This window comes from Emys orbicularis, chromosome 9 (genome assembly GCF_028017835.1).
Source record: "Emys orbicularis isolate rEmyOrb1 chromosome 9, rEmyOrb1.hap1, whole genome shotgun sequence".
Classification (NCBI taxonomy): domain Eukaryota; kingdom Metazoa; phylum Chordata; order Testudines; family Emydidae; genus Emys; species Emys orbicularis.
In genome coordinates, this window is record NC_088691.1 from 12,020,697 (window position 1) to 12,032,707 (window position 12,011).

A 12,011-nucleotide genomic window follows, 5' to 3' on the forward strand; every position below is an offset into this window, starting at 1 on the left:
AAAATGCACGTATAAACGGATTTTAAAAGTGCTTTCTTCAAAGAGTGGTCTATTGGAAAATGAAGGCAATGAAACCAGAGGAAAACAGATGAAGGCACTGGAACCCACTGCAAAAAAAAGTTTAGTGTTGCAGGCCCAGAATGGCTGCAATACTGGATGCCTTGCATACTTTAAGGCAAGCTAGACCTAAAATTTTGTTGTAAAATCCTTGGATTATGCAGCACTCTGGTGGAAATTCTTGAAGTTCTGCAACAGCTTCAGATACATTTAAAAAACAGATTGTTTTATTCAATTATACATCAAAATGAAATAAATACAGAAGCCTTTGTATTATTTGTTATTTCTTTTACTTAAGCTGTCCTCGTTTTCAATATCCCACAGACTGTAATCTAATTTTCAGAGTTAACCACACACAGATAAATTTGAGCAGTTTACACCTGTTAGAGCTATTGTTTCAGGCTCTCTGCATAGTCAGGCAAACATCATTCCGCTGGTTTACACTCAACTGTCCTTTCTATGGTTTTCTTTGAAACTACGATGGGTAGAAACATTTATAAAAAGAAAATAAGAGCTAAGATTCTGGAGTACAATTCTTTGACAAGGTGTGAATTCCAGGGTTAGGGAATGCACCAGGCTTTGGTAACATTCCACATCTGCAATGGCTGTATTCCAGTGGTGGATGAGTGATCTCTTTAGTCTGAAAATATTTTACAAAGCCCTGTTCTTGAGAATGAGAGGCATAACACAATGTTATGATGTTTATCAACAGGACCTTAGTTTCTTAGCATTTTTAATCTTACAGTTAGCCGCACTTCATGAAACAAAAGAGTGAACGGATTCTTTGCAAAGAATGGAATTTACCCATTTTTGCCAGTATATATTATATACTCTTTTTTTGTGCTGTCTTTTGATACATTTCAAATAGCACAGATATAAAATAAAATAGTATATACTTTAAAGACCACAGAGTCTACATAATTTTGAATTTGCTTTTAAGATTTAAGACAGCAAGCATCAAGGGATAACAACAATGTTAAGTATACACTGCTATGCAGTGAGGCAAAGCAGGCAGAGCCGTTGCTGGGTTTTACTACATGTAATGGGAGCACTGAGAAACAAAAGGAAGAGGGCTGAGTGACTAGAACAAATAATAAAATATGGTAACTCTGTACAAGTGCCTGTGTCATTTTTATTACAAAAACATAATTACCTTACAAATTTGATCTTGAAATGCTGGTTTCCTTAAAATTAAGCTTCTACCAGAGGTATATCTACTTTAAAATATCTGCTGGCATAGTCAGCATGGCTCAGTTTGGAATAGCAAGTACGGGTGCCAGACTCTCTTATTAGACCCTGGAGCCTATACCATATCATACATTTAAATACAAAATACAGTACAGAAAGATATAAAGGACAAATGTTTTACCATATTAACTTTCACTTACCAGGACATTTACATTAATATTCTTCTACTAATAAAACGTAAGACACACCAAAACTTTACTGGATATCTATGCAGAAGCACAGAATGACATTCTAAGTGAACAGACAACATTCAAACTTTGGTTCTGTATCCAATAATGCTTCTAGAAAATCTAACACAAATAATACAGAGAAGTGCCTTGTTTTTCAATTAATTCAGTGTTATGGAGCAGAACTGAAAACACTTAAAACTGAAGGATTCCATTCACAGGACATTCTGTGGCTTCCATTCACAATTTGCCACTGGCTGGCCAAACTTTTCCCCACCAACAGCCAATGCGTCTCTTAAACTGCCCAGAGGGACCCTTCTATAAAGCAGAAGATAGTTCTCAATCTATTGAAATTAAGTCTTTTGGCTCTAGTGAAACTACAAACAAGGGAACAAGTGAGGTGGCAAGTTTCTATGATGCAGCTATGTTTTCTCTAGGAACTGGGCTGAGACCACCATTTTATTTCACATGACCATCCTGACGAGCTGTCAGATGGCAATGATTTTAGGTTCCTACCAGCTAGAGAGACCGTCACATAAGTGACTTAAGGCCAAATTCTTCCCATGCATATATGCAGGCAACTCTCACTGACAGAGGGCAGAATTTGGCTGTACATTCTATTCCCCATCCAGTCTCTTTGCTTAATGATAGAAGACGTACAAAACACCTGCCACTTGGGAGCCGCCTGCAGCACTCAATGCATTACACTAAAGCAATAGAGGTATAAAAAGAATTAGCACTCTGCCATATTTATAATACTCTGCTCCAGAGCCTTCAGATATAAAGGTAATGAACCTTCCTTCTCAATTGCGTTGACTACCACTACAATTGCTCTGTCAAAACACATCATAACACTGGATAGGCTTGGCTCTATACGCTCTAGAAAGTGGCGATATGCAGAGGGTGTATTGTAAGTTACTAAAGTTTTATTTCCCTCCCCTCCAACAATACATGGATAACGTCAATAAAACAAGCTATTAAATTACACAAGGTTCACCACATCAGTCTCCATTATCTTATAAATTTTGTTCAGGAAAACTTCCACTTTCTCTTCTTCTAAACGACAGATGTCCAGGATACAGATGACATGTTGTCTGTCTAGGTCAACTGCCGCTTTTACAATTTCATCTAGAAGCCAAACACAGATAGTTCGTGTGTGTGTGTGTAGCAAAACAAATATTTAACTAGCATTTTGTTTTACATGCAGTAAGCTGTACATGTTCACCTAGGATAAGAGACAGTTACCTTTTCCATAACTGGTGTACTTCGAGATGCGTTGCTCATGCCCATTCCATATTAGGTGGGTGTGCGCGCCGCCACATGCATCGGTGTCGGAAATTTTTCCCTCAGCAGTATCTGTAGGGGACCGGCTCTGGCGCCCTCTGGAGTGGCATCCGCATGGCGTGCTATAAGGGGCACCGCCGGCTCCCCCCACCCTCAGTTCCATCTTGCCGGAAACTCCGACAGTGGGGAAGGAGGGCGGGTTGTGGAATGGACATGAGCAACCTCTCGGAGAACACCAATTATGGAAAAGGTAACTGTCTTTTCTTCTTCGAGTGCTTGCTCATGTCCGTTCCATAACCCGCCCTCCTTCCCCACTGTCGGAGTTTCTGGCAAGAAGGAACTGAGGGTGGGGGGAGCCGGCGGTGCCCCTTATACCGTCCGTTATTAGGTGACTCCAAAGCAGTACCCCTGGAGGTAGGCAGGAGTTCATGGACATGTAGATTGCAACACAGGTCTGCCAAACCCAGCGTTGTCCCTGGCCTGCTGAGTGATGGCATAATGAGCTGTAAATAGAGGACCACATTGCGGCTCTACAGATGTCCTGGATAGGGATGTGTGCCAGGAAGACAGCCGAAGATGTTCCTTGATCGATGCCCCCGGTGCGGCGAGTGAAGAGGTCTCAGCTGAGCCTGCCTCTCTAGTCCTGCGGTGTGACGGCTTCGGACGGGCGAGCAATGGCGGGACATCCCTCTTGATGGGGAATGGTGCCGCTGAGGCGGAGACACACGTATAGGTCCCAATGTGGATTTTCCCCGAGACTGGGGTACCGCAGGAGCTGGTGTGGGCAGCAATGGGAGGGTCAGGATCTCCTGAGCCGCTTGAAGGGCTTTGGGCGTCGATGGCACCTGAAGCTGGCCTGGCCCCGCACCGCTATTTGGGGTTGCAGGCAAAGTATGGGATGGGCTGCACCGCTCGACCTGAGCTGGGGCCCGAGTTCCCAATGGGGGCGTTGAGCTGCTCGGCACAGGTCGTGGCTCACCACCAGCACCTCCTTTCCCTTACGGGAGGTAGGAGATTTCCCCCGCAGTCTTTTTCGGCTTCTTCACCAGAGCCGTGGAGGGGGACCGGTGCTGGCTTGTGGACGGAGCTGGTGGAGCACTGCGCACGGAGGCCGTGGTGCTTGGTGTTGAGTCGGACAATGCTCCGGTGTCAGAGTGAGTGCCGACTCCATCAGGAGCACTTCTATACGGATATCGCACTCCTTCTTCGTCCTAGGTTTGAAGGACTTGCAGATACGGCACTTGTCACTTATGTGCTGGTATATGGATCACTGATGGCCATGGGCCGTTTGCAGCGATCGCAGGGCTTAAAACCTGGGGACCGGGGCATGCCGTCCCATTTGGGACTAACAAAGAGTTGAGAACTACTACTAAGGGTAACTAAGAACTACTAACTATGTACAACTATATTACAGGTTTTCAAAGTTCGCTAGAACTGAGAACAAAACAATGCTAGCTGAAGTAGCAGAAGTTCCAGCACCGTAACTGGCGGAAAGAAGGAACTGAGGGTGGGGGGAGCCGGCGGTGCCCCTTATACCGCACCATGCGGGCGCCACTCCAGAGGGCGCCAGAGCCGGTCCCCTATGGATACTGCCGAGGGAAAAACTTCCGGCACCGATGCATGTGGCGCGCACACCCACCTAATATGGAATGGACACGAGTAAGCACTCGAAGAAGAACTAGGACAATTACATGCTAGTCCACGTAAAGAAAAATTTACTATTCAAACAGTTTGGTATGGGGCAAGCAAAAAGATGGACTTAATTAAAATCAAGTGTTTCTATTTCTGATGGATAATTTTCAGCATTTACATAGCACTTTACACATTTGAAGTGTGGTACAAACATTAATTCCCTCTAACATATTTTTTGTGGGCAGCCAGTACATGGAACTATAATTTAAAAGACAATTAACAGCACACAAAAACTTCAGCTTTTACTTGTTGCGAGTTGCACTAGCTGAGTGCTGGCTCCTTGAAATGCCATCAGTGAAATAGGAATGAATGATTGAAAGCTGTAGTGTTCCATTTATGGACCAGATTCTCGGCCAAATATTAAAAAAATCTGGCCTCTCCGATGGTACAATTTTGTACAAGCAAATAACTGCGGGAGCAATACAGGTAATCCAGTAGTGACTCAATGTGTGCGTAGCAGGTACTTAGATATCTAACTTCGTAGAATCCTTATTTACACATGCTAACTTATGGGTGCAAAAAGGTAGGCCCAGTGAAGACTGGCCTGAAAGAAAGGCTTCATGTCTACAGTATCTAGTAAAGGTGTTAATTGAAAATAAACATGTATCCTATGAGAAGGGGTGCCTGATGCCTGACTTACAAGTAGGGACCTGTATACAGTATTAATGCTTACATTCAGAGATAAAAAGAAAACGATAAATGAGTAATACCAATAGTAGCAATTCTTACTTGAAAGTGGAAATGTGTCATAAAGCTTTTCATTGCTAGTGGTGTCCTGCTGACACATAGAGATGCAACTCATACAGGATAACAACATATCATTCTGAATATCCTCTATTCGAAATAAATGAGGATCTTCAGGACAAAATATAGGTGGGAAGGCAACATCTATAGCCACATCATGGTTTATCCCTGTTAAGAGAGAGAATTACCTTAGCAAAATACTTCACCTTCGGTTTGTAATAGTTTCATGCACACTGTTTATTTCTCTTCAATAATTCTTTTACCAATTACTGCATTTAAACCCAGCTATTCCAGTCTGAACATATGCAAGTTGTCATAAGATATTCACCCATACCCCTCGTTCCCATTATGTGCTAAACAATCTCAAATAAACTAAGTTTCAGTAGAAAAATATGTACACTTACACATGCATACTATTACATATATTTGAATTGACATCATGCAATAACCATATTTTTATGAATAAGGGATTTTATAATATTTGTAGTTTCAGTATATGAAACCAATTTTTAAAGAGATTTCCTTCTCTGTCCCCATGATGTCACTACAGGACAGAGAGTTAAGGTTGCTTGGGTGCCTTAACTGAACACATCCTGTCCATAACGTGTTTGGATTTATTTTAAATTTAACCTTACCTGAATTTCCTAGGTTTCTAATGCTTGTACACCTCTACCCCGATATAACGCTGTCCTCGGGAGCCAAAAAAATCTTACCGTGTTATAGGTGAAACTGCGTTATATCGAACTTGCTTTGACCCACCGGAGTGCGCAGCCCCGCCCCCCCGGAGCACTGCATTACCGCGTTATATCAGAATTCGTGTTATATTGGGTCGCGTTATATCGGGGTAGAGGTGTAGTTACCCCAAAACCTATTATTTTTTGCACTCTTAAGTTACTAATACATACTCAGCCTGAACTCCAGTTTAACAGTTTTCACCTCGAAATTTCCTTGTTTAATTATTATAAATGTAATATATGAACATGGAATAAATGCAAAGACAACAGTAACATCATGATACTATTAATGAACTGAAGCTATGGATGAACTTTAAATATTTAATTTTAAATGATTCAAGACCAATTCACTAGTATACATTGGCTGCTTTGTGCTACTTTGAAGCAGCACAAAGTAGCTTAATTTACTAGCATGCAGCCATGATTAAGAGTAATGACAGTTGGACAGGGTGGATAAAAATCAATGATTTAAAAAAAAAAAAAAAAATCGGATTTTTCTGATTTAAATCGGGTTTTTTTGATAAAATGCTTTTTGAGGAAAAAAAACCTATCTAAAGATAGTTTTAATTAAGATATCTTTGAGCTATAATGTATCTCATCATGGAATAGGGATTATAAATTCTAATTCTATAGTATGAGACAATATATTCATGTAATGTTTAAGACAAGTTTTGTAAATGAGTTCCAATAGTTCATGGATTAGGGACCCAATTTTATGGGGTTCCAGGGGCTTCTGTATAGATTATTTAGGTTAATCTTTCTATCTACCCAATGGGACTCAGTGCTCAGTCTAGAAGATACCATCAGAGATGCTTAGTTTTGCAGTTCTCAAACTGTGGATTTGTGTCCCCAGAGGTAACAGTCTTGTTAACAGCAAAAATGTTTTAAATAAATAAATAAATAAATAAATAAATATATAGAGGTGAGAAATAACAGACGTCAATCCTATTATCCCTCTGCAAATTTGTATACACAGAGTCAATTCCTTAGCTCTCTCTAAAAGTGCAAAGTTTCAAAAAGTTCAATGAATAGAAGATTGTTGGGGGCGGAATAGATCTGGACAAGGAGAAGTCATCTGAAGATAAATGTGAGAAGGGAGGGACAGGCAGTAGAAACAAAAGTGAAATGTTTTTTGCAGCATATTCCAGAAGTCTTGAGGTCTTTCTGAGTGTAGCCTTCATTGATTTGAGATCTACCATACCATTCTCTCACTAGAAGGGAAAACCTATAATGGCAGCAGGCCGTAAAAGAGACCCAGTTTGGGAATATTTTCAAGAAGTTCCTCTACCCGTGGGTAAGACAGGCATGCGTGCAAAATGCAAACAGTGCAACAAAGAAATGAAAGGCCTGGTTGCCCGAATGAAACAACATCATGAGAAGTGTTCCTTCTCAGGAGGAAGCTGCGTTGAAGATGATGAAAGGAACATGTCTGAACATGCAGGATCTTCAGGTTGGTAAACTCTTTTATTTCATACTTTTTTCTTAAGGACTGCCTGTCTTCCTTTTGGACTATTCTTGAATTCTCATGTTTGAGCAAAAAATATAGTTGTTACTCTATGGTACTATCATTTTAGATGCAGGTGTGATAAAAAATAAATAGCTGAAATTGGCAGATCTTCCTTTCACAATTTCACCTTTAAAGTAGTTCCGAGTGTCAGTGAATGGAATGAGTAATACTAAATGAGCAATATGGTAATAATAATTAAATAACTGCATTGATTTATTTTGTTTAGGAGAATCCATCCTCAACATACGGGATTCTGAAGAAAATCACCATCATTTTCTATAGTTTCAGAGTTATCTGCCAATGTTTCAGTCACATCATGTATATCACATAGCCACAGTATATCACCTGTAGCAAAAAGAAAAAAACCCTCCATCATCCAGAAACAACCATAGCTAAATTTATGATAAGAACCAGCAGATTACAAAAAGAGGCACACCTCTACCTCGATATAACGCTACCCAATATAACACGAATTCAGATATAACGCAGTAAAGCAGTGCTCCTGGGGGGCAGGGCTGCGCACTCCGGTGGATCAAAGCAAGTTCAATATAACACGGTTTCACCTATAACGCGGTAAGATTTTTTGGCTCCCAAGGACAGCGTTATATCGAGGTAGAGGTGTAATTGATGAAAAACTTGCCCAGTTTGTTTATGTAACAAACACTCTTTTCCGTATGATTGAGAACCCACACTTCATTAACATAGTTCAGTCATTAAGACCAGGGTCCACCCAACAGAGCAGAAGTCGCAGGCAAATTGCTGGATAAAGTGTATGAAAGAGAAACTGAGCAGTGTGCAAAAGGTCTAGAGGGTAAAATTGCTAACCTGAGTCTTGATGGGTGGAGCAATGTCCACAATGATCCTGTTGTATGTGCTTCGGTGACAACAGAAGATGGGAATGTCTTCCTTACAGAAAGAACTGATACATCAGGAAATGCACACACAGCAGAATACTTACAAGAAGTAGCAGTAAAAGCTATAACAAACCGTGAAAAAATATTCAGATGTCTAGTATGCAGCTTGGTCACAGACAATGCTACAGATGTATCCAAGATGAGAAGAAATTATTTAGAAGAGAGTCGCAAGCTAACAACATACGGTTGCAGTGCTCATTTGATGCACCTCCTAGCCAAAGACTTCAGTGTTCCAGAAATAAAGGCTAGTGTTGAAATTGCAAAATACTTCCGTAACAACCACTTTGCAGTAGCTGCTCTGAAAAAAGTGGGAGGAACCAAGCTAACTCTCCCACAAGACGTGCGATGGAACTCAGTAGTGGACTGTTTTGAGCATTATATCAAGAACTGGCCTAATCTGATGACAGTTTGTGAACAACATCATGAAAAAAATAGATGGCAAAGTTCTCAACATTGGGCTTAAGAGAAATGTTTAACACATGCTGAGTACCCTAAGCCTATTCCTGTAGCCTTGAACAAAATGCAGGGAAATAGCTGTTTTATTGCTGACGCTGTTGAAATTTGGAAGGAACTGAGTGAGTGCTTAAAGAGAGAAATATGCAATGATGGAGTTAAATTACAAGCATTAAAAAAACAAATGGGACAAGCACTATCTCCAGCTCATTTTCTTGCAAATATTCTCAATACTCGGTACCAGGGTCAAACCTTAACTGCTGAAGAAGAGGAGTTGGCTATGACATGGACATCCAGCAATCATCCCTCCATAATGCCAACTATAATAAACTTCAGAGCTAAGGGTGAACCATTCAAGAAACGTATGTTTGCTGATGATGTTTTAAAGAAAGTCACACCAGTGAACTGGTGGAAATCACTTAAGCACTTGGATTCAGAGACTGTTGAAGTGATAATCTCACTTTTAACAGCAGTAGCTTCTTTTGCCGATGTAGAAAGAATATTTTCTTCCTTTGGACTAATTCATTCCAAATTGAGAAATTGTTTGGGACCTGAAAAGGCAGGAAAGCTTGTTTTTCTTTTCCAGATTATGAACTAACAGGAAAATGAAGGTGAAGACGACTGAGTTAGCTGCAGAAACCAATATTTTAAGTTTCTCATGTTGACCTGGCAGTCGATTTTTTTTAATATTTCATTTAACTATTTTAGTTAAAAACAATTTTAACAAAAACAAACCTGATTTTAAAAAACTTGACTGTTCAACTAAATTCAAAAATTCATATGCTTGTTTTGTTAAAATATTATATGTTTGCTGTTGAAGAAAAAAATCCAGAATACATAATGTTGTTGTTTTAGTTAAATAAAACAATTTAAATGTCTGTCTAGTGATGTTCTCCTCCTAATACAGCATGGCAAGAAAATCCTCCAAATATTAATGATTAACCTGTTGAATTGGAGATAGTTCATCTCCCAATGATTTCATAAATATCTGCTTCAATTACCTTTGGTAAATGAAATAACTAAACAATCTTTCATTTTCTGATATAGCTGTAAAACTAATCTGAAAAGTTTTCAAAATAAATCACTTAAAAATGTATAGCGTGTACCTTCTAAAAATGAAACCTACGTCTGTCTCTGAGTTGTGAAGAGTATGTATTAAGGTTATAACAACCAACAAGAATGCACTTTTATGTAGAAATCCATGATTAAATCAAATCTTCCTGACTAGTGATTTAAATCAAATCCACCCTGCAGTTGGAACCAATCCAGTTATAGATGAGGTCAAAGTAGTACTCTTGAAACATACGTACAGTTCCCTTTACACCACTGACTCATTTCAACAAACACATCTCCAGCATATAAAATAGCTGGAGAAAAAGGGTGGAGATTGGTTATTGCTGCTAGAAAGCAACTTTCAAATTCACAATTTAAACTAAAAAAACAAACAAACAAACACACAAGCGGGGGGGGGGGGGGGGGGGGGGATATTTTCCACAAAAATTTAATGCTGTTTTTCAAACTGTTATATTGAACAGTTTAAAGAGAGTTTGTTCTTGGTCTATTTTAAAAAAAAAAAAGTAAAGAAACATCCAAAACCAAATTTTAACTTAATTTATTAAGTTAAAATTTATTAATTAATAAATTTAATTAATTAATAAATTTTTAACCTAAATTAATTTTAAAATAGGTCTTAACTCAAATTACAAGGAAATTTGTAAATCATCAGAAAATTAATGCTGTCCTCAAAATGTGCTGTAAGTCTGGAGACTCCCTGCTTTCAGTGCAAAACTCAGCTCAGACTTACCTATGAAGTTTGGAGTGGGGTCTTCTTAATATTATCCTTTAAAAAAAATTCAGTTTGTACCTTTAACAAGATTGTATATAAAAAGAAACTCATTCATTTCCTAACTTAGCAACTTAGCATAATGCCCAAATTATACTAAAGTATCCATTCAACTTCACAGAAAGTTAAACAGTTCTTTGTTAAACACTGAGAATGCTAACAAACCTTACATTGCTAGGATTTCTCTCTGAAAAAAAAAAATCTCACTACTAATTGTCACTTACCCAGTATAGTCACTTCATAGTGCCCAGGGCCACTGGCACTTTTAAATTCATGAATTTCTTTATTTGTTCTGTATTCTTTGGGCTTGTACACAGCTGGATGTAGATTGTATTGCTGTATAAGGAATTCTTTGTGCATATAATCAAATTTACGTGGGATGCTCTCTGGGAAAACAGTGCAGTAATGCAAGTGATCTATTAAGTTGTCTTTCACCATTGTCCACAGATCACTTTGCCAGGAATCATGAGAAGTTCTTCCCATCTCTTCTATTTCGGGTGCGTCACTCACTCCTTCTTTGTCTGCTATTATAAATACATTCAACATTTAGTTGATCAATATGCACTGACAAAACCATACCACTTCCCCAATGTATTAGGAAAAGCAAACATTTAATGAATAGATTAATACTTAAGTCAAATGTGAAAATATAGATGGAAAAATCAAAACAAAGAATGCATAAAACATTAAGCTAAGGCTGGACTGTTAGTAAATAGGTTATTTCCAGCTAGAGTTTGAAGACCGGATTCATAAAAATAATTATTAGTTGGAAGGTGCCATTCATTGCTTGCTTTTGGGTGGATAAGGATCAGTCACCTCCCCAGTCACTTTGTTTCACCAACACTTGGGAAGTATAAAAATGAAACAGGTACTTTATGATGCTATGCTTTACCATCTTCTGTACAATGTATATTCATGCAGTGAAGACTGTTGGCTGTTACCTTATAACAGTGGTTCTCAAACTTTTGTACTGGTGACCTCTTTCACATAGCAAGCCTTTGACTGCGACCCCCCTAATAAATTAAAAACACTTTTTTATATATTTAACACCATTATAAATGCTGGAGGCAAATCGGGGTTTGGGGGTGGAGGCTGACAGCTCGTGACCCCCTAGGTAATAACCTTAAGACCCTATGAAGGGTCCCAACCCCCAGTTTGAGAACCCCTGCCTTATAATGTATATTGTGCAGAGTCCCAGTTATATAGCTAACTGTAGTCCCTATATCTACCATTATATGTAACCTGTGAACTAAGAACTGAAAAAACTTCAAATAAACCATTTCCCCCAATTTTGTAGGCAAGTCCCCATTCTGTGACCTTACCACAAGGCCCATTCTGAAATGTACCCAACCTATTTTCCCCCCCCCA

The 12,011-nt window shown here is 39.2% G+C and overlaps 1 protein-coding gene across 1 annotated transcript in view; it reads right to left on the reverse strand.

The window, feature by feature from the left end:
* Positions 1-374: 374 nt before the first annotated feature.
* Positions 375-12,011, reverse strand: part of RADX (RPA1 related single stranded DNA binding protein, X-linked) — a 34,604-nt gene continuing 22,967 nt past the window's right edge. The window contains exons 12-14 of the mRNA XM_065410612.1: positions 10,868-11,167; positions 5,178-5,360; positions 375-2,600 (exon numbers count right to left, since the gene is read on the reverse strand). Of these exons, the coding sequence (XP_065266684.1) occupies positions 2,455-2,600; positions 5,178-5,360; positions 10,868-11,167 (629 nt within the window). The 3' untranslated portion in view covers positions 375-2,454. The remainder of the gene's footprint in view (positions 2,601-5,177; positions 5,361-10,867; positions 11,168-12,011) is intronic.